Genomic DNA, 21360 nt, shown 5'->3' on the forward strand with positions numbered 1-21360 from the left:
ACAACCTTCTCCATCCCTTTTTCCAGTGATCACTGCACAGGTTTTCCTACATGTTTTCTTCTGAAGCCTAAAAAGAGAGATGTTGGCTTTGGGTTCATGTCTGCTTAATGCTATTCATCATTTCATTTTACATCCAGTTATTTGAAAACCGATCTCGTGCGCTTTGAGCTCTGGTCTCATTCTTTGTCTTTGTTGCTCTCAAAACACACAGACTCACTTGCACACGTTGTCAGTTATGTCACACTGACAACCAGAAGTCTTTTCCTGTCTCACTTAAACATCCATTCCTTCTGCTCTTAAGCTATCGACTTGTTTCCAAGCTTCCTTTCTTCATCAAAGCTCTAAGATGACATCATCTCACCTTTCTGTTGAGGCTAGTTAAATAGTGCTCAGGCCTTATGATATTTAGATTGCCCTTCTGCTGCTTACCTCCTCCTATCCAAGCTCATCCCTCATTTCTTTCAAACGTCTAGGTATTTAGAATAACATCACTTGCTAGTCTGCTTAAATTAATCACCTAGAAGATAAGACAGTTTTATCCAGGACTGTTCTCCAATGGGAATTTTTTTATGTTGCTCATTTTCTCTTTACTATTAACTAGTCTTCTGTCTCCTCTCATTTAGTAATTGATTCTTATTCCTCTGCTCCCACTGAGGCTTTCCACAGATTGCTTCCAGAATATTAAAGTTCTGAAGAAGACGCCTACCACTATGTTTGCCTAGGTTTATTATTTGATCTCTTCATATCCAATCTCTCTATGATTCTTCACACCTTTTGTTGTGAGCACACTTGTGCCAGGCAATTGTTTTTTATCATACACAGTTTGGTAGGCATATATCTATCCAAAAGCCTTATTTACTTACAAGAGTATTGGTATATAAATACACAATGGCCTTAGGCCACAGTTCATGAAACAGTTGTATCATAGACAGCTCTTGCTGCTAGGTGAAAATGAAGAATAAACTGCAATATAAAGAGGAAAAAGAGTGAAAAAAAATCACTTGTAAACTATTTCTTCATACTGTGCAGCTTCTGGATGATGTATCATGAGGTAAGATTCATAAACCTTGGATTTCCAAAAGAGCATATATTTCTTGTCCAGTCAGGGGCCTTGGTCTACAACTAATGATCTTCTGAAGTGTCTATGGGCTCATCTGCTTGCCATTACATTTACATTTGTGATGGGACCCTGAGTAAGCCAGGGCCACAAGGGTGTGAACTTCTGAGTAAAGGACAGCTAAATTTCAGGGATAAAAACCCAACTTTAATACTTAGGGAAAAATACTACCACATAACTGGGGCAGACAGAACACAAAATAAAGACGCATTGGGTGCATCTACATGTGTGCTTTAATGTGCATTAAAGCGTCACTTAAAAAACATGCTATTTAGCTAATGAGTATTAAAATAAGCTAATATGCATTAAGCAGCACTTAAAAACTGTGCTGTTTAGTTAATGCTCATTAAGACAGACTAACGCACATTTTCCTAGAACTTCACCATGAAGGTACTAGATTTAGTGCACATTAACTAAAGCATGCTAATGCATGTATAGATACATCCATTACCTCCTAAAACCTTTCACTGTCACACCTGGCCAGTGCTTACTTCTCAGTCTCTGGCTGGTTCCACTGGTAAGCAGGAATCATCACTGTCTACAGCAAAACTCCCCAGAGGTCTCAGCTTTTCTAGTGCCCCACAGAAGGTTGACTCTGCTCCATTGCTCCAACCTTTTCAGCTGTAGTCCCTATGTAGAGGACTTCCTCTGTCTCTACTTTCTGCGGCTTCACACCAGCAGCTTTGAGTGTACTCCAGTAGGCTGCATGCTGGCAGGCACTCACACAGGCACACACATGCATGTGTGTAGCAGGCGGGGCTGCCTAGGGATGCCTAGGGATGCCGTGCTCTCCCCAGCGCGCCTTTACCACGTCCAGTTTGACTACAAAGCATCCTTCATTCTCGCCCGCCACGTCTTTGATTTTGAATTTATATGATAGGGTGGCTGCCTCTTAGTCTCCCTGGACACGGTTGACCTCCTGTTACATTAGCCTGGCTCCGCTAACAGGTGTTCCTGGGCACCCCAGCCTTATGGGCTATGCGTGGCTCCAACCACCCCTTTACCACACCCCAAGCCTCGCAGATGTACCAGACGTTGTTTGGTCTTAGCTGCAGCTCTTGTCTCTCCCTGCACCCTCTGGCGCTCGGGCTCTCCGCAGCCCTTGCCTCTCTCTGTGCCTGCTGGAGCTCTGGCTTTTCTGCAGCCCCGTCTCTCCCTGCACCCTCTGGCGCTCTGGCTTTTCCGCAGCCCTTGTCTCTCCCTGTACCCTCTCTGGTGCTTGGGCTGTCCTCAGACCTTGTCTCTCACTGCGCCCTACAGGCGCTTGTCAATTGCTGCCCCCTTTGCCTGGGGTTCGGGGTCGGCACAGCTCAACGTTGCGTCCTCCCTGGTGCTCAGGTTGGTACACCTCAATGCAGCACCTCCTCTGGCGCTCAGGTTGGCTCACCCCCTCAATGCTGCGCCCTCACTGACGCTCGAGTTGGCACACCCCTTTTACAGCAGCTTCTCACGTGTTTGGGGTCAGCTCACCCCAATACTGTACCCTCTCTGGTGCCTGGGTCCCCACGCTGCCGTGGACCCCTTATGAGGCCTCCTCTAACCCCTAATAGCCTCACCCAAACCACTGACAGTAAACAGTTAACACAAAACTCAAGCCCCTAGGCTATAATATAAGCCTTTGCCAATTGACTACAACATTATTCAAGCCACCCCCAGGGGTGCTCCATCATTCATCTGTAACAACTGCTCGTGCATTCTGGCCTCTTCTCTGTTCTTGCTCCAGCAGAGTTCCTACCCCTCTGGCTGCCAGCAGGGACTGCCTACCTGGCCTCAGCCTGGGAGCCATATAGGAGCTAGGCCCTGCCCCTTCGGGTCAGCTGACTCCCACTGGTTGCCCTAGCAACCTGCACCTGTGCCTCTTCATTACTGCTCCACAGGTAGCAGGCACCTCAGTGCCCTGCTACACACCTCCCCCCTTAATAGGAGCAGAGCACTTCTGCGACAATGTGCACTCTCTGGACCCTCTTTATATCCCACACCCCACCCCTCCAGCTTCTAGAAAGAGCCACAGTTCTCAAGAAAGGCCCTTCTAGCCCCAACCAGACAGCAGAGTGCAGTGAGCCAGACCACACCCATCTCCTCTGCAAGCCAGCCATTAACCCTCTCCCCACCAAAGCAAAACCCATCTAGGAAAAACACTTTCAACACAGACCATTAAAACAATATAATTGTTTTGTATCCATGGGATTCTTGTCCTGGAGAGATCATGCAGGGAAGAATAGGGGAACCATCTTTATTATTAACAGCTAACATGGAAGCAAAACAGCAAAGAGCAACAGAAGGTAATGCAGTTTGGGCAATGCCCTCTGCTGATGGAGTACAGAACATACATCAGTGACTGAAATCCCTTGAGTTAAGGATGATCTCTACCCTGGTTCGTTGATGGGTCTTGAGGTTACTTAAGAGTCCAATCCTTGAGTCCCAGATGTGTCCACAGAAGTTGCAGATCCTTCCATGAGTTAAAGTAAGCTGTAGGAGGGATTCCTTTCCTTTTCTTTCCTCTGCACTCTCTTCTCTGCTTTAAGGGCAAGACAAGACTACCTTGAAAAGGGGTGCTGCGTGATTGCGGCTGCAGCATCACTGGAAGTGCTTGTCAGCCAGCTCCTCCCAATTCTTGATGTCAGGATCTGTTTTCTTGAGGTATGCTTTCAATGTGTTCTTGTAGTGGTTCCTTTGGTCACTATGAGATTTCAAACGGTAACTAAGCTAAGAGCAGAGCACTTGCTGGGGAGTCAAGAGTCAGGCAAATGTCCAGTCCAGTGTAGTTGGTGCTTGAGGATTACCGACTCAATGCTGGTAACATTGACTTGAGCAAGGACATTGGTGCTTGTGCAGCAGTCTTCCCATTTGATATGAAGGATTTTCTGGAACCATTGTTGGTGATATCTTTCCATGCCCTTGCGATCAAAATGGTAGGTCACCTGTGTTTCATTTCTATGGAGGAGAGTGGGAGATGAAGACTGCATTGCACACTTGGATATCAGTGTCTTTCCAGAGATTGCAATGAATAAAGACACAGCAAAGCAATTTCCCAAAGGAGGCACTTGTGCATCAGATCATATGCTGGATATCCATCACAATGTTTACTCTTGAGAGAGGTGGCTGCCAAGGTAGGAGAAGTGCTTTGATGATAATTTTGGGAGGAGGTCACATTTATGGCCTGGAACAGGCTGATAGAGCACTTTCATCTTCTTGGTGTTGAGAGAGAAGTCCAAAGTTTGGTAGGGTTCTGCAAAAAGATCCAGTGCAGTCTGGAGGTTTTCCTTAGTGTGTGCAAGGATAGTACAGCTGGCAGTGCACTGAAGGTCAAGGTTAGTTGTTTTGAGTACTTTGAACAAAAATATCTCAGATGGAAGAGTCCTCCATCCATTTGGTATTCAGTATCAAAATTCCAGAAGGAACATCTTTAATAAGAAACAGAATGACTGTCAAAAACACTGGCAAACAGAGTTGGAGTGATGGCACATCCTTGCTTGACCCCAGTTCAGAAGACAAATGGCTGTGTCCCTAATCTGCTACAAAGAATGGTTGTAGTCCTTTGATTGTGGAGAGGCCTCAGGACCTTGATGTACTTTTCAGGACATCCAAATCTGACCACAAGGCTTTGTGGTTGATGGAATCAAAGGCCCTACTAATGTCAGTGAAGGCCATATACAGGTTCTGATGTTTTTTCCAACACTTTTCTTGGACCTGTTTGGAAGCAGAGATCATGTTGATTGTCCCATGGGATGGTTTGAAACCACACTGAGATTCTGGCAGGAGTTTTTCAGCAAGAGATAGAAGATGGTTCAGGAGGATGCAGGCAAGGATTTTCCCTGCTGTGGAAAGGAGGGCAATAACCTCGATAGTTCCTACACACAGACATATCTCCTTTCTTGCAGATAGTTATGATGGTGGCATTCCTCAGGTTCCTAAAGATTGCTTTGTTGTTCCAAATTTAAATAATATATTTGTGGAGTCTCAGCACCAGTTCCTTGCCACCAGCTTTGTAGAGTTCAGCAGATATACTATTCAGTCCAGTACCCATGTCAGACTTCTTCTAGGATAGGAGGATCAGCAAGAAATCCCCTTTTAGGGTGTTGGTAGATGGACTTGGTGGTATCCATCATAGTCCACAAACAGCTCAGGAGTGCCTCAAAGTGCTTTTTCTGTCTAACTTGGATAGATTAACTATCTTTGAGGAATATTCAGTCAGCATGCCATTAAAAAAAAGGACTATGGGAAGCTGGGCTGTAGAAGGCTTTTGTTGCCTGGAAAAATCTACATGTCATGTTTGTCAGCAAGGAGCTGGATCTCTTTGGCTTTATCTTGCCACCACTGATTTTTGATTTCCTGGATCCGCCTTTGAGCTTTGGCTTTGAGGAGTTAATGTATCTCCTTCTTCTGCTGTAATCTTGCCAAGCAGAATAAGCCCTTCTCTTCTGGTCAAGGAGAGTTTAGATCTTAGTCTTGCTCTCATTGAATCAGTCTTGGTGTTGACAGATGGAATAGCCAATGGATTTAGCACAGGCCATATGGATGGAGGTTTTGAACCCCTTCCAGAGTTCCTCAAATGTTGCCTTCATTTGTGGGCAGGACAGAAAGCTTTTCATGAAGACACTGTTGGAGATCCTTACAAACCTTCAGATCCTTACAGACCTTACATACATGTAGGGTGTGTCTACACGTGCATTTATTCTGGCTTAAATTTTCTGCACAGTAAGTTACTGTGCAGTAAGCGGGAATGGGTTGACATCTACCCATGCAGGCGTTTAAGTGCATTAATGCTGTGTATAGACCTACTTGGGACTAAAGCTAGTCCCAAGACAGTCCATACACACAGTTACTGTGCAGTAAGGCATCTACATGTGCATTACTGCATAGTAACTAATCAGGCATAAATTTGATACCTGCATGATGCAAGTATCAAATTTACCCTCAAGTTGGTGTACATCACCGTGTTTACTGCAGAGTATGGGGCATGTATGTGTAGATGCACACCCGTACTGTGCAGTAATTTCGGTTTCTGTGCAGTAAATGCTCACTTGTAGACATAATAGACACCCAATGGGCAACAACAATCACATAGAATGCTTACAGACATGGGAAAAAAAACCTGGCGCTTTATTTTCAGCTCAGTTCACCCCTACATCAAGCACAGCGCGTGGCCAGAAGAGGCATTGCATTAGTTTGACATGGCTTACCCATCTGTATAACTTGGGCACTTCAGCAGGGATTTTTGGTGTTTTTATCTAATAGCTGATTGAAAAATTTTGTGCTGGCAAATGTACACAAACCAGTTTGTCTTTGCTTGTTAACATATAGACTTGTACTAGGTAAACAGCTTATACCAGCAACTTGTTCCTGTTGTTCAAATGAACTGTAATTGTTGGCAGGACTAAGCTGTTACTCATTTTCAAATAATTGCTTCTTATATGTCTTTTTGTCTTACAAAATACATTGGCTATCTTTTGGAAGGATAAACCCACTTTTTATTCTCTTGTTTCTAATATATGCTGTAGGATGCAAATCTATAAAATCATTGCATACTTAACAGTCGTCATGCTTAAACACCTTTTAATTCTGCATTTAACAGCTGCAGATAACATGAACTATATACCTGCCGAATTTCTTGTACTTCTGTATACTTAATATAGGGAATATAGCAAATACTGAAATGGGTCATTTAAAACACAGATATTTAAATTTTAACCAGTATATGTACACATACTAGGTATCTCTCTCGCTATCCTAGATATTAGGTGTGATAAAGACCTTTCTTTATTTTCTCTCATCAGATATAACAGTGCTAGCATTTAACTGAATTTGAATGGATTTTGAGATTAAGACATCATAAAACAGTACCAAGTGCTATGCTAAAATCCTTCCAGCTTTTAATTTTGTGATTCCATAAAAAAAAGAGCATGAGCAATTTTTCAGATTTTCAGTAAGTTTTTGCCTTGCTAAGAACTTAAAAGTAAGAATATCTCATAGAATATCTATGAGATATTCTTACTTTTAAGTAATATCATACTTTTAAGAATATCAGAAGGATCTTTTGGTGTCAAAGCAAAACTACTGTCATTATGCATTCTTAAAAGTAAGAATATCTCATATTATATATATAAATATATATAAAACCACCATTTCCCAGAGTGCTGAGCCAGATGCAGTGCAGATATCTAGTTCTATATAAGGTCATGTACATCTGGAGAATAATTACATTTGGCAAGAAGTTATGTCTCTTCTGTTTGGCCCTGAAAATACACAGTTACCAGCCATATTCGCTGGTGATGACTGCTTTATCTAGAACACATTTACTTCACAATTCTGTGAGGCTTGAAGCCTTGTAGAAAGTAGTAATCATTGTAGCCATGTGCATACGTACACAAAAGTCCATCTTGGTAAAGGTAGACCATGGCTCATAATTACTGTAAGAGCTGTGAATACAGGCCTCTGCTCATACTAAGTGAAATATAAGATCCAGGACTAATGGTTTTGGGCTTGTCTAAGTTCAGAACTCCTTTGATTCAGTAATTGGCAGAACACTGATTTCTGGACCTTGTATGATTTTGACCTTCCAACTGTTTATCCCAGATGAATAAGAAGAATACATCATTTGTCAAGATCCTGACTTATTCCTTCATGGGCACTTGGTGGGCCTTCCCACTGTACTGCCAGGGACATTTGTAGTATTATTTTCAAGGCAACCCCCTGGAATAATTAGTTTTCAGTTGAACCAAGTTACAGAAAACAAAATAAATAAGAATTAACTTATCTTTCATCTTCAGGGAAGATTGATACAGTTTCCCAGGGTACAAAAATGATACTGTGTTTTGATGTTCAAAGCATAATCTTGTTAGAGGCAACTTTTAGCAGTTTTCAATTGTTTTTGTGTGTGCTGGGGGCTTAATTTATGCATTTTTTAAAATCTTATTAGAATATTCTGAAACAACGTTTAGATCAGTTGTTGGAGGAGAATGCTACGTTAAAAGCTCGTCTGTTAAACATGGAACAAAACGTCAAAAATGCAGATGCTTCTACTTCATTACAGTTACAGCTTACAGGTGAGTTTTAAATACATTGTATAGTAACAGACAAACCCAGAGGCAAACCTAAAGTGATGTTTACCTCTGAATGCCATCAGGATAATAATTTTCATTTAATTTATATACTTTAGCCCACCTTTGAAACCTTTACTAACATCAAATAGCATCCATACTCCGCAAAGTGATCCATGGCCATCAACAGGCTGTAGTAAACTTAACAGTTAATTCCACTTGCTTGTCTGTTATGGTTTGGTATACCAGAAACAGCCTAAAATTGTTTGGTATCAACCAGAAGAATAGAATGACTTGTGAGTATGGATTCATGTCCATTGAATGCAACCTATTAATAAATTCCGTTAATAGGTTAAGATACAACTCATACTAGGAATTTTTAACTAGCTGACATGGCTCCCTGTAGTGACCCTAGCAATGTAGTCCCTGTATTCCTAGGCAAGAAAAGCAGTTCAGTCAACTCACAATTTTCATTTATGCGCTTTTTTTGTGAGTCTCCTGATAGGGAATGCCAAGGGCCTGTGCTAGAATAAGACCTGATGTGCAAGTTTCAACAGTTTACATCCATCTAAAACAGATCCCAGAGTCCAGGATACAGTGGTAAAGAACAGCAATTATGTAGGAATCACCTCAATAGGTAACATGACCATTGCTCCCTACCAGACCCTGGGAAACAAGATACCCCTCAGTGAATACATTGATAAGTAAGCATGCCCAACTTCTGCATATGTGAACTCTCCCGTCATTGAACATAACAACATCAACACAGTACCCTAGTACCCAGTTTCATTTTTCTTTCTTACACTTTCAGTGCAGAAGAATGGGTGATCTTTTCTATTTCTGTAATCATCAACATCAGAATTTGTTTGGATAAATGTTTATAGAAAATAACTCAAACTGCAGAGATAGCAGATGCAGCATAAATCATTGTGCAGTTTATATTTGAATAAACAGTACCATTAAACATCAGCCTCTGCATAGAAAGGCATTTTCACTGAGTTAGGACAGTAGTAGTTGCCTGCATCAGGATCATAGTAATAACAGGTATAGATGCCCTGTGAGATCATCTAGCCCCTCCTTCCTGGTCAGGCAGGAGTGTTGTCTACAATATATTTTCCATTGCTTTGTCCAGTGTAGTGTTATGGGATGCATTTTCCATCACTTGAAGTTCACTAAGTTTCCCAATGCTCATTTCAGTGTAGAAAACATTTGTTGTCACCAATGAGAGCTGTCCACCAACCATTTTTAAATAAATCAAATGCTGTATATTGTCCCTCTTAGATTTTTTTTTTCTACTTACATTTCCGGTCTTTAAATGGTGAACAGAGTCCTTTTTTACTATGAGGCTTTGCCTTATTGAACCTCAGTATTTTTCAAAAAGCTTCTCCTGCTTTTGCATCTGGATACTTTTACTTTTGTTTGTTTCAATACCAAGGAGTATAAAAGCATTACTTATATGAAAGTTATATGTATAATCTCCCTCCTCAAAACAAAAAGAGAGCTAATATAGAAGGCTTTTCAGTGTACTCCATTTAGTATAATTCTGGTAGGTGGCATTATCTTAAAAACACAAAAATTTTACTGTTTGGGACCAGCCAGACTGCATTTGGCCATGGATAGACATACATTTTCATAATACCAGCGCTTTGAAGTGCTACAAAAATGTAGCTATATGAAGTAGACAGACTTGCAGAACCCCCCTTTCCCAGTTTGAAGTTGTCACAAAGAGATTCAACAATGTAGTCTCTAGCCAGGAAGGAAGAGAATGTTGCTCTGGCCTGTGGCTCTGCTCCCTACCCACAATCCACCAGAGGAGGGGAGCCTGTCGGTGAGCCCACTCATTGACAGCCTGCCACCACCCACAAGGTGTGATGAACAGAGCTGCAGCCCCTCAGATTAAGCTCTAATGAGTGTGGGAGTGTGACTGGGCTTGCCCTCGGTCTCAGACGAGTACAGCTCTGCTCGCTGAAGGCCAGTCCAGGCCTGGTCCTGCACTTGCTGCCAGCCTGGGCCTGAAGGTGGTGGAGAGGGAGGAGGGCCTATGCAGGCTGCATGCAGTATGTGTCTACTTGCTGTCCTTCCTTCTCAACTTGGGGGAGAAGGGGAATACAGTGCGACACTGGGAGATGCATAGACTCTCCAGCACTGTTGTGCACTGAATGGACATTATATTTTTTACTACAAAACAATGTTACAGAGAAGTTCCTATTTCATGGAGGAACATTTTTGTAGCATTTGCTCCATTTGTTGCAGTGCTACAGGGAGACTGAATGCCCCCTTGACTTCGGTGGCACAAGAGTGTATTTAATGATACAAATGTAATATCTGTGGGTAGCCTTTATCTGTAAAATAGAGGATCTTCCATAAATCAGGTTCCACATCTCAAGATATAAACTTTAAAATATTGTTTTTTGATCCTCTTTTTTCCCCACTTTGCCCAATATAATGCTTCACATTGTTATCTTGGAGCCCTAAGATGCTGGAGTGCTGACCCAAAGGCATTACCTTAACTGAGGAAAATAAATTTATGAGATGTTTGTAACGCTTATAAAATATCACACTATATTAATATATTGTAACTATATTACATCGTAGACTTACACGGCATCTTTCAACCTGGAGGATCCCAAAGCACTTTACAAATTTAACAGGCTTGACTTAGATGAACCAACTCATCCATTGTTCCATATCTCTGCAGTGAAGGGCAGTCTTCTACACTTGATCTTAGTCAAAAGGCCAAGATGTGTTAACCAAAAGTTTTAAAATAAAGACATAGGACTGGAAGGAGCCACCTTCCAGTGATGGAATCCTGTCCCCTATGTTCACAGGTGACCTTTTACCCAAGGATTTCCCAAAATTAGCACTTCAGACCCTTACACACAAGTAGAAGGCACAAAACTAGAAACACAAACACCATGGTAAAAACAAGGAAGATGAAGGCACTGTCAATGCCCTGTCACTGCTGTAAGAGAAAGTTAATTGGTTAATGTTAAAGCAGGAGAGTTTCTTCAGTTGAAAGTGTAGGAGTACATTTAAAAGAAAAATATATGCAACTGAGTAGAAAGTGAGATCAATGGAAAAACTATCATTGGTCATATTATTGAGGCCTTTGAAGACTTTTGTGGGATCTTTAATTGGTATAAAAGGTCTAGATCTCAATGTTCACTTTTATCCAAAAGATGATTAATCTGTCATTTATTCTATGCTGGGATATCAAACTGAGTTGGCCTCCATGCCAGATTCAAACTGTGTGGCTCCTCTCATGCCAGATCTGGGCCTACTCTGGCAGCAGGGAGGTTGTAGGAGCTAATACAGTCGTCATTCATACTGCCACCACCAAAATGCATTCCTAAAAGGATTCCATACCTTGGATTTCTGTGGCAGACCCACCCCTGAATTTCTGGCCACTCCAGGAGCCCCATGCATTGCATGGCATGACTGCAATCTAGTCTGCAAGCCTCATCTTTAACACCTTTTCTATTTTATGATATTTATTTCTTATTTCTATTTAGCTTAACTGCGCATTGTTACATTATGGCCCTTTTAAGATGCATTCTCTCTCTTTCAGAACTGCAAAGTCATAATCAGCAATTAACAAATGAAAATGTCATCCTAAAAGAGCGTCTACAACAGCACGATAAGATTCAGCAGCTCATAGAGATGTTACAGGAAAGTCACAGGTAAAGTGTAAGTCCTGGCCAGAAAGAAACCTAGATCTCTTCTTTATCATATATTGAAAGTTTAAATTAATTGTCTTATGATATGCTCTTTTGGGAAATCTTTGTGTATATCTTAAGAATTCTGGTTGATATTGTGAAATGAGCACATAGTTGTTGCTATGGAAAGGATTGCGGTTTGAATGGCTCTGTCAGCATGGATTCACCATCCTGTCAAAGCCCCTGTCACATATCCATGAGCCTAGAGGACAATAAAGAATGCTTTACTGACAGGGCTTTAGCCAGCAATGGATATGCTCAAGATATGTTTTGACTGAGAGAGATGTTGATTTTTTTTCTCTCAGGAGAAAAACAAAGGGGAAGAGTTTTATAGCAAGTGAAGGGGCTGGCTTAGGTGTAGAACCAATCAAAATCAGATAAGATAAATAATAAACTGACTACCTGAAGATAAGAATTAGGGTTGAACAGGGGACAGGCAGTCAGTCTTAGTGGCTCAGGCTGTCACAGATTTACTGGAGTGGACGCTAATATGAAAGCCAGATATCAGTCTAAATTTCAGAATGCCAAGCTAAGGGTCAAGATGAGGTCATGGTCAGGAGAAGCAATTAACTGATGCCAGGAAAGCCTAAGCAGGAAAATCCAAGACAGCCACACCCAATACCATTGTTGGGACAAATCTCTGCAGAAAGTTGGAGGGTTTTATAGCCCTTGAATCAAGGGTTTATGACGTCTATTGATCTGCACAGATCCCACTGGTCCCCCATTCCCTCTTCAGCTATACAGAGGATTATGCATTAGCAGAAGGCTCAGGCTGGGCAAGAACAGGCATTTAGCTCTCTGGTGGTGCTGTGCATGAGCTTCCACCTGTGTGTATAGAAGGTCCAGGTTTGAATCCTGTGGGTCTTGACACTAACCAAACCTGGCTCTGTTACCCTCAAGGGAGAGGGCAAGCTAGATGTTCAATATTGTATCCAGAAAGTTGTTTTTTAAGTATCTGTATCTCCTGTATCTTATGTTTTAAGTAAAAATTAATTGCAGATTCAGAAACTCTGTGGAAAGCCTGTCTAACCAGGTCCACTTGGTTACATTTTATATGTGGTTCATAAAGTGTTAAACTCCAAATTAGAAGTCTCATCCCTTTGATGGGATTCTAGGAAAGAGTATGTGTATGCGGCATAGAGAATTTAGGATTCAAGACTAGCCCCTGGGCATTTGAGCCAACTTCAGAAGATGATACTAATCAGGGGTGGACAATTATATAGGCCTGGGGGCTCTATAGGGAGTTTTGATGAGTTGTTAAGGGCTGGGTCAGAACCACCCAGCACTGCAGCAACTCACCAAAACTTCCTATGTGAGATTGGGCTGGAGTTCAGGAGTGAGAAGGGCAGGTGAAGCCAGGATCGTGGGTCAGCCCCTGTCCAGTGTGAAGTGTGTGAGGGTCCCGGGACAGCAGGTGTGAGCATGTGCGTGGGGGGGGAGGGTGCTGCTGCCTGGGCAGTAGGTTCAAGGAGCTGGCCAAAGGGACAAATGCAACAGAGCATCCCCGGGCAACGCGGCTGTGGTTGCCCCTGTGGTGCTCTGCATGGGGCCCCACCCAAGGAAGCCTGCGCTGCAATCCAGCCTGTTCCTCCTGGGCCAGGCCTGGCCAGCATTCACAGCTTCCATCAGGGCAGATCCTGGTGCAGCTACTGCTTGGCTCCCCTCTGTTCTCCTGGCCTCCAGTGGTGGCTCCTCCTGCTGCTGCTGCGCCACTCCGGGCTGGGAGGAAGCTTCAGCATGCAGGGCCTTCGCTCTAGCTCCTGGCTACCTTCCACCCACTGCGCCCACCTGGTGTGAGCTGCCAAGTGGGTAGAAGGCAGCCAGGAGCCAGAGCCTCACCCACTGCGGCAGGAGCCACCCAGCTGTCTTCTACCCACTCAGCCTCCTGTGCCAGGTGGGCAGAGTGGGTGGGAAGGCAGCCAGGAGCTGGATCCAGAGCCATGCATGCTGGGAAAGGAGCCACCCAACTGAAGCTTCCTCCCAGCCCAGAGTGGCACAGCAGGAGCAGGAAGAGGAGCCACTGTTGGAGGCGAGGGGAGCCAAGGGGAGCCAACCAGCAGCTGCACTAGGAACAATCCCAGTGGAAGCTGTGTGCACTGGCTGGGGCTAGACCAGTGGGTGTGGGCTGGAACACAGCATGGGCTTCCCCAGGCAAGGCTCAGCCCCATGCAGGGGCAGCCGCAGCCCGCATGGGCTGGGCAAGCTCTGCTGCATGTGCCCCTTGCCCCCTCCTCCTTCCTCTCATCCCTAGCTGGCTCCAGGGACCTAGGGTCCAGGCAGAGCCCTTCCCGCCCCAGTGAACAGATATTATATTTTGCACTACAAAACAACGTTACAGAGAAGTTCCTGTTTCATGGAAGAACATCTTTGTAGTATTTGCTTCATTTTTGTGTTACAGGGGGCATGAATGTCTCCTTGACTTCTGTAGCACAAGAGTGTATTTAATGGTACATATGTAGTATTTGTCTGTGGCCTTTATTTGTAAAATAGAGATCTTCCATAAAGCCGGCTTCCCATCTCAGGTTATAAACTTTAAAATATTGTTTCTTGATCATCTTTTTTCCCCACTTTGCCCAATAGAGCCGGGGTGCTGACCCAAAGGCATTACCTTAACAGGGGAAAATAAATTTATGAGATGCTCATAATTCTTATAATATATCACACTATATTAATATATTGTAAATATATTACATCGTATACTTACATGGCATCTTTCAACCTGGAGGATCCCAAAGCATTTTACAAACTTAACAAGTTTGACTTCAGATGAACCAACTCATCCATTGTACCATCTCTGCAGTGAAGGTTAGTCTTCAGTCCTACACTTGATTTTAACTAAGTAGATGGAAGGCAGCCTGGAGTTGCATGCTGAGGCAGGAGCTGCCCAGCTGAAGCTCCTGGCTGCCTTCCACTCACTCACTGCCCACATTGGGCAGGTGGAGTGGGTAGAAGGCAGCCAGGAGCTGGATCCAGAGCCCTATGTGCTGGGGCAGGAGCTGCTCAGTTGATGCTTGCTCCCAGGCTGGAGTGGCACAACAGGAGCAAGAGGAGCTGCTGTTAGAGGCATGAGGAGCCAAGCAGCAGCCACACCCAAAGCAGCCCCACCGGAAGGTGTGCATGCGGGCCATGGTTGGGCTAGAGGGTTTGGCCTGGAGCATGACATGGGCTACCCTGGGTGGGGTTTGGCTCTAAGCGTATCGCTGCAGAGGCAGCCATGTGCCAAATCTAATCAGTTGGCAAGTGGCCCCCTATGGGCTGGAACCAATCAGTTGGTGGGCTGAATTCAGTCCATGGTCCGTATTTTGCCCACCCAGTACTAGATAGTAGATCTGTACTTGTGAATGTCCTGAAAACTCCCAGGCAAAGGAAGAATCTGGACTCTGTGCAGGTTCTGGTTTTCCTGAAAGCAGGATGCCAAGTGGCCAACAGAGACCACTCAGCTAGGGCCTATCACAGATTTTACCAGTTTTTCAGTTAAGTGCTTACTACTAGTGGAAAATACTCATCAGATTTATAATGTATAAATAGTAGATCTTTACATTTCTGTTTTTTAATGAATGTAATGGGAATTCTGTTAGCTGATCATTTACCCATTGATCTGCAGTCTTTTTTAAGGTGGCAAAGGGACTCAGGACATTGCTTAGCAACAGATCTTTTTAGCCATCCCCCTGCCTTTCTGTGACACTGTAAACTGGCATCAAGATTTAGCTTCCCTTTTCCCCCAGCTTTAAACTGAACATGCTCACACTCTGTTGCAGCTTGGATAACTTACCATCCTTATGGTAGCTGCATGACATCTTTTCTGCTCCACAATCCAGGGAGGTAACAAGCAGCTACAAATTGAGAAGGAAAGAAGAAAGACACAGGGCCTGAATTTTCCATGTTTCCTCAGTTTAACACCAGCATAACACAGTATTTTAATGCAAGTGTAGCCCCTGCAACATTAGGCTGAATTGGGCCCAGAGAATGTAGAATTTCAACCCGTACGAATAGCAGGACTTTGGGCCTACGTAACAGCCACTAACTGAAGTACCTTCCTGGACTGAATTTCCAAACGGTCTGTCTTGAAGCAATTTACAGAGGTGAAGGGGAATGACGTTGCTGCTTTTCAGATTTCTCTGAATACATACCTCCTGGAAAAAGAAAGCCAAACATTGCTTTTACTTAAAGCCACTAACTAAAAAGAAGAAATTAAGGCTGGCTCTCCTGATGAAAGCAAGAGAAAGAAATATCTGAGCAAATGGGTTGCTAAGCAACAGTTTTGGCACCCCCTGTTCCATTTCGGAGAGGAGACTGCTTTTTTCTGCAGGCTAGGTGGAGGTGTTAAAAGAGAATATAGACATATTTTTGAAAAGCATAAATATTTTAATTTGTCCATTGCTTGAGTGTTAATATTTTAAAGCACAGTGACTTGCACTGATTCTTTTCCTTAGTAAATAAGAGTGCTTGTGTTAGGTTGTTGGAAATAGAAGCTGAAGTACTCTTGTTACCTTGCAGAATAGATATTAAGGGCATTTTTACACATGCACAGTGGGGGGGCGCTTTAATTAGAGTGGCTCTAATTTGCAGCATCTTGTGTATCAGTGTCCCCATGCTTCAAAATGTTGATGGGAGCACTTTATCTGAAGCTTGTCGAATGAGCTGTAGTTAAAAGCACTCCCTCCATCATTCTGAAGTATGGGGACGCTGATACATGAGATGCAGAGGCTTCTGGAGCATGCCGATTGGCATGCTCCTGCACACTCAATTAATCGAGTCTTCTCTGACTCACTGTAATTACATGTCAGAGCAGCCTCCTCGCATGTCTATAGGCACCCCAAGATTCTGGTATTGCAAGCTTCCACCCATGGTGCACTGCTAATGTTTAATAATAGTACCCAGGACACTAAGTGGCTGAATTTATAAACTGAATAAAGAAGTTTGAGCCAAATGACTACCTATTTAAACTTCCATAAGGAAGATCAGTCTCTATGCACATTTAAGCTTGCCTTTTCTTCTAAAAGCAGGCAAGTGCTGAGTTAGAATTTTTTTTGCACAGAGGACTAGCCCAGTGGTTCTTGTGTCAGCTTTCGCTCCAGCACAGAAATCCTTGGTCTTGGCTACTCCTAGGTGTGATGAGTCACAGGCTTGGGCACTGTCCCTGCCCCCTGATATGGCACCAGTATCTCACTGACTAACCTCAATTTACATCTATTATGGTGCCAAGTAACTTCACCATGCCCATGAAACTGGAAACCCTGGCTCCCATCCACATTTCACCTCCAAAAGGATTTGAAAATTCTTAGCCAGCCACCTGAGCCTTCTCTGGTAATGAAGGAATTTCAGTGTCCTAGTACAACAATCTAAAATAGGCCATCTCTCAGAATCATTTTGCATACAAGCTAGTATTAAAGACAATATATCTGACAGAATATATTCATACCAGATGGATCATGGACTCCAGGAGGCTCATTGGTGAGAGCTAGTGCAACAAAGTCAGTGGCCAAGAGCTAATGCAGTACCAGTCAGCAGTTGTCAAAGCTAAACTTACAAGTCTCAAACTTATCAGGAAAGAATTTCATCTTCACAATAGGAAGTTTTACAACAGAGAAGCCAAGGTATTTGCTTCTTCCTCCAATGATGTGCAAAGAAGCTGTCACGAGACAAAAGTTCCTTTCATTCTGAACTACTGGAGAGACAACAGAAAACAGTTTCACAAACTCCAGGGCAAGATAGGAACCAGAGCATTGGAAAGGAGGTCACATTTGGGCCTTACCTATTCTTCCAGACCACATACAGAGTTGTTACCTTTCCTGGAGCCCACCTGAGAAGTTTTCTTGGAAACATTTTGTATATTCAACAGTTTTGTATGTTCTTTTTAAAATGCATTCAGCCTACTAGAAGGAAATATATGTTTCCATCATTTATATCATTATTTATCTGTTTGCACATAAGAAGGACAAATTAAACTTCTTTACTGTGTTTTGTGCTTCAGTAAGCTGCAGTCTCCTACTCTATTTGAGGTGAGATCTGTGCCTCATTTTTAGAACACTGTGATAAGTCTAAAAATTTTGGCCAAATTGCAAACTTTATTTTTCTGCATGACTTAGGATCAATGTCAGTAAATCCCTGAGACAGCTATTTCTCACTCAGAACACTTCAAGTAAAGACTGCTATAGGTATTCTCCTTTTAACTAAGTCTGGCAATGGGCCAAAATTAGGGGCAAAAACCTCAGTCAGGATTGGATAGGGTAGATTGGATTTTTTTATCTGAAAAAAAAGCCCAGCTTTGGTTTGGAAGAGTGAAAACCTTGCTTTTGTACCTCTCTACAAGGTACCATGATACCTCTAAAAGGAAGAAGGGCTACAAAACAACAAGATGACATGATACATGTAATACATCCATATGATAGCAATTCATTATATAAGGATCTCAAAATCAATACAACAGATAACTATGGCTGTTGACAGATGAATGGGGGGAAAAAAACCCATGCTTTACCAGAAGAAGCAGCATATTCATTTGACCCAGCTCTGCAGCATCTGTATAGACAGGGCACTTCAGCAGGGCTTTTTGGCACTTTCAGCTAAAGCCGATTCAATTAGCTATTAGATAAAAGTGCCAAAAAAGCCCTGCTAAAGCACCTGATCCATACAGACATTGGGCAAGCCAGGTCCAACTAACATGATGCCTCTTCTGGGCATGTGCTGAGCTTGGTGTGGGAGTATGTGGTATTTAAAGTAAAGCACTAGGCTTTTGGTTTTTTACATCTGTAAGAAGCTTGTCTTGTGGTTTCAGTAGCTAAAAACTAGTACCTAACATCATTTGTACACTATCTAAGGATGTTGTTCAATGAAGTACAGTGGTTTTGTGGGGAGACCACGTGTACTTGAAATGTACTAATGTGGTAACAGGAAAAAGCTTTCCAGTAAGTAATATTTGTTATAAAATACTTGCGTTTGTCTTTAATATCTGCCTTCTTTTACTCGTTCAAAGCAAAGAGGTTGGTTTATAATAGTTTGATCAGGCAAGGACAAAAAATACTGGAAAGAAAATGTGAAAAGAAATAAAAATACTATGTTAAAGCTGTTGAAATAATATGCAAAATTAGTTCTTTGGACTGATTTTTTGCAGAACTTTGGTTTCTACTAATGAACATCTCCTACAAGAATTGGCAGAGACACGTATACAACACAAGTCTGAAGTCGAACAGCTACACTGGAGCTACAATCAGCTAAAAAAAACAATGGATAAATTTCCTCATAGCAACACAGACAACAACAGGTGCTAGTGACAATACAAGGAAGTTTGTTGTAAATGATTTATAACAGGTGACACCCATGAGTGCATTTAATTGTGTAAAGCAAACATTTACAACTACCATTACAGACTGTGGTACCTTCCCTTTTCATTTTTTCCCCCAATTTATGTATTGGTTTTAAAAACATTCTTCAGTAGAGGCTTCCCCAGAACATTTTGTTTTGACTTGGTTTGGTTTACAGAAACATGGTTGTGCATAATGACAGGTTGCAGGTTGAGACCAGTTCTGGTTGAGCCCTTTCAGTCCAGTAACCAGGCTACCAAAAGCAGAGTGCGTGTAAAATTAGCATTTCTCCTTTGAAATACGGACCCAAAATGCCAGGGGCCAAGTTAATTTAGGAGTATGCATCTAAGGGATTTTATAAAAATAATTGTAATGTAAGTTGGAAGATAGCATTAATATGTACTTCGGCACTAGATACAGTTGCACAGATTGTCAGCTATGACATCAAACATGGTTTAAAGGGGAGAGAAACTTCTGAGCTGCTAAGGAAGCAACAACTGCTTGCAGCACGCTCTTTCAGTTCTGCTGCTTGGGATGAGCACTTGTAACAAGAGGTGAAAATTTACAAAGAGTTATCTATAGGGGTCCTTAGCCTAGGTATGATAGGTCAGTAACTTCGCTATTTAGTCTATTTTAAACAGCATGGTCAAACCTTTTCCCTATAACTTTTTTGTGTCGGCCTCAAAAGCCAGTATTGTCCACGACTTGCATTTTACTTTATGCTGCGTAAAAGCTGGCTAAGGGAGTTACAGCGGGCAAGGACAGAAAGACAGCATGGTGGAAGACAGTCTTCCATTGTTGTGGCATTTATTAGCCATCGTAATAAGCCTGACTTCTGTAGCTATCATTGATGAAGGCACTGACCAGCTCTCAGCATCAGTAATCCGTGTTCATCTCCCTGACACAGCTGCAGGAGAAAATCTATTCCCATGTCAGGATGCTGTTCTGTCATGTTGGTATGTATCCCAAAACATCTCTTGATGATTGCACAGTGAATCTTTATTGCAACACCCTAAAATAGAGAAAACCTAAAAATAAAGTGGTACTTCATGAGCTCCTGCATATAACTACATAGCTATGCCCAGGATGCGTATATTTTAGACCACCTCATTTTCATGGGCTTCTAATCAGTTGAAAAGTTTGAAGTTGCATGTGTGTGCATGCAGTGGGGTGTTTTGTTTTCTTCTTTGTATTTTTCAATCCAAAATTTTGTAAGACGGTTCACTCACTTTCACCCTTCATGGGTTTGACTGAAGGAGGAAAGATGTATCATGAAATGATGTTGGAAATTAAAATAAAAACAGACTTCGGTCAGAATGCATGTTGGCAAAAATTAACCCTGGATGCGACTATTATTGAGTGGAATTGTCTCCATTGCACTGTACTTTATTTGTAAAAGGAAGAAGGAGAGAGATCTAAAAAGAAAAAAAAATCAGTAACTGCTTTAAAAACTGTTTTATATCAGTCAAGATATTTTTCCATCAGTAGATCTAGTGGCGGCTAAACAGTCTTGTCTGATTTTTGATGTTATGTAACAGCTGTTTTCAGAAATATAAATGAATCAGGCCTGATCTGTTTTTGTAAATCTAATTCAGTTTTTCTGAAGTTTTTTTTCTTGTTTTTTTCCTAATAAAATCAGATTATTTGATCTCACTTGCTAATTGCTGAATTCAAAATCAGAAAGCAAATATGTCACTTTTTCTGACAGCTGTTTTTCAAGTAAAAAGCATTACAATTTCATATTTAACTTTAAACAGCAAAGGGTTATTTTAGTTAGAGCATTCAAAAAACAATGTCAGACTTACCCAAGATATTGTTTTCAATGTGGGCATGAGCTTTTGACACTTTTGAAGAATACTTGTTTGTGTACTGTTTGTATATTATAGAGTAATAAGACATAATCATTTTGAATAATGTACAGCTGTCTCCATATACAGATGCCCCGAATGCAGCCATATGGGTCTCTTTGGAAACTTACAAATAAACTTTTAGCTTTGTTTACTAAAATATATATTTACTCTTTTCCGCTGATGGCAGTCCATTAGCAAGCAAAGCCTCACAAATCACATGTGTCATGTGGGCTGTCACTGATTCATGACTGGCAAAATTAAGTGCTAGTTTGAATGGGATAGGTCAGATTGTATTGGACGACTTTTTAGACTACAGCAACAGAAGGAAAACAG

At 42.2% G+C, this 21360-nt stretch overlaps 1 protein-coding gene across 4 annotated transcripts in view; it reads left to right on the top strand.

Annotated features, from left to right (window-relative positions):
- The window catches only part of CEP72 (centrosomal protein 72), a 46432-nt gene extending 25298 nt beyond the window's left edge, over positions 1 to 21134 (top strand). For all 4 annotated transcript variants that reach the window (XM_090049237.1, XM_090049239.1, XM_090049238.1 and 1 more), the window contains 3 exons: positions 8037 to 8163; positions 11726 to 11837; positions 18988 to 21134. In XM_090049237.1, the coding sequence (XP_089905363.1) occupies positions 8037 to 8163; positions 11726 to 11837; positions 18988 to 19144 (396 nt within the window). In that variant the 3' untranslated portion in view covers positions 19145 to 21134. The remainder of the gene's footprint in view (positions 1 to 8036; positions 8164 to 11725; positions 11838 to 18987) is intronic.
- Positions 21135 to 21360: the final 226 nt, after the last annotated feature.

Source organism: Crocodylus siamensis, chromosome 5, assembly GCF_052110815.1.
Source record: "Crocodylus siamensis isolate JL-2025a chromosome 5, ASM5211081v1, whole genome shotgun sequence".
Classification (NCBI taxonomy): Eukaryota; Metazoa; Chordata; order Crocodylia; family Crocodylidae; genus Crocodylus; species Crocodylus siamensis.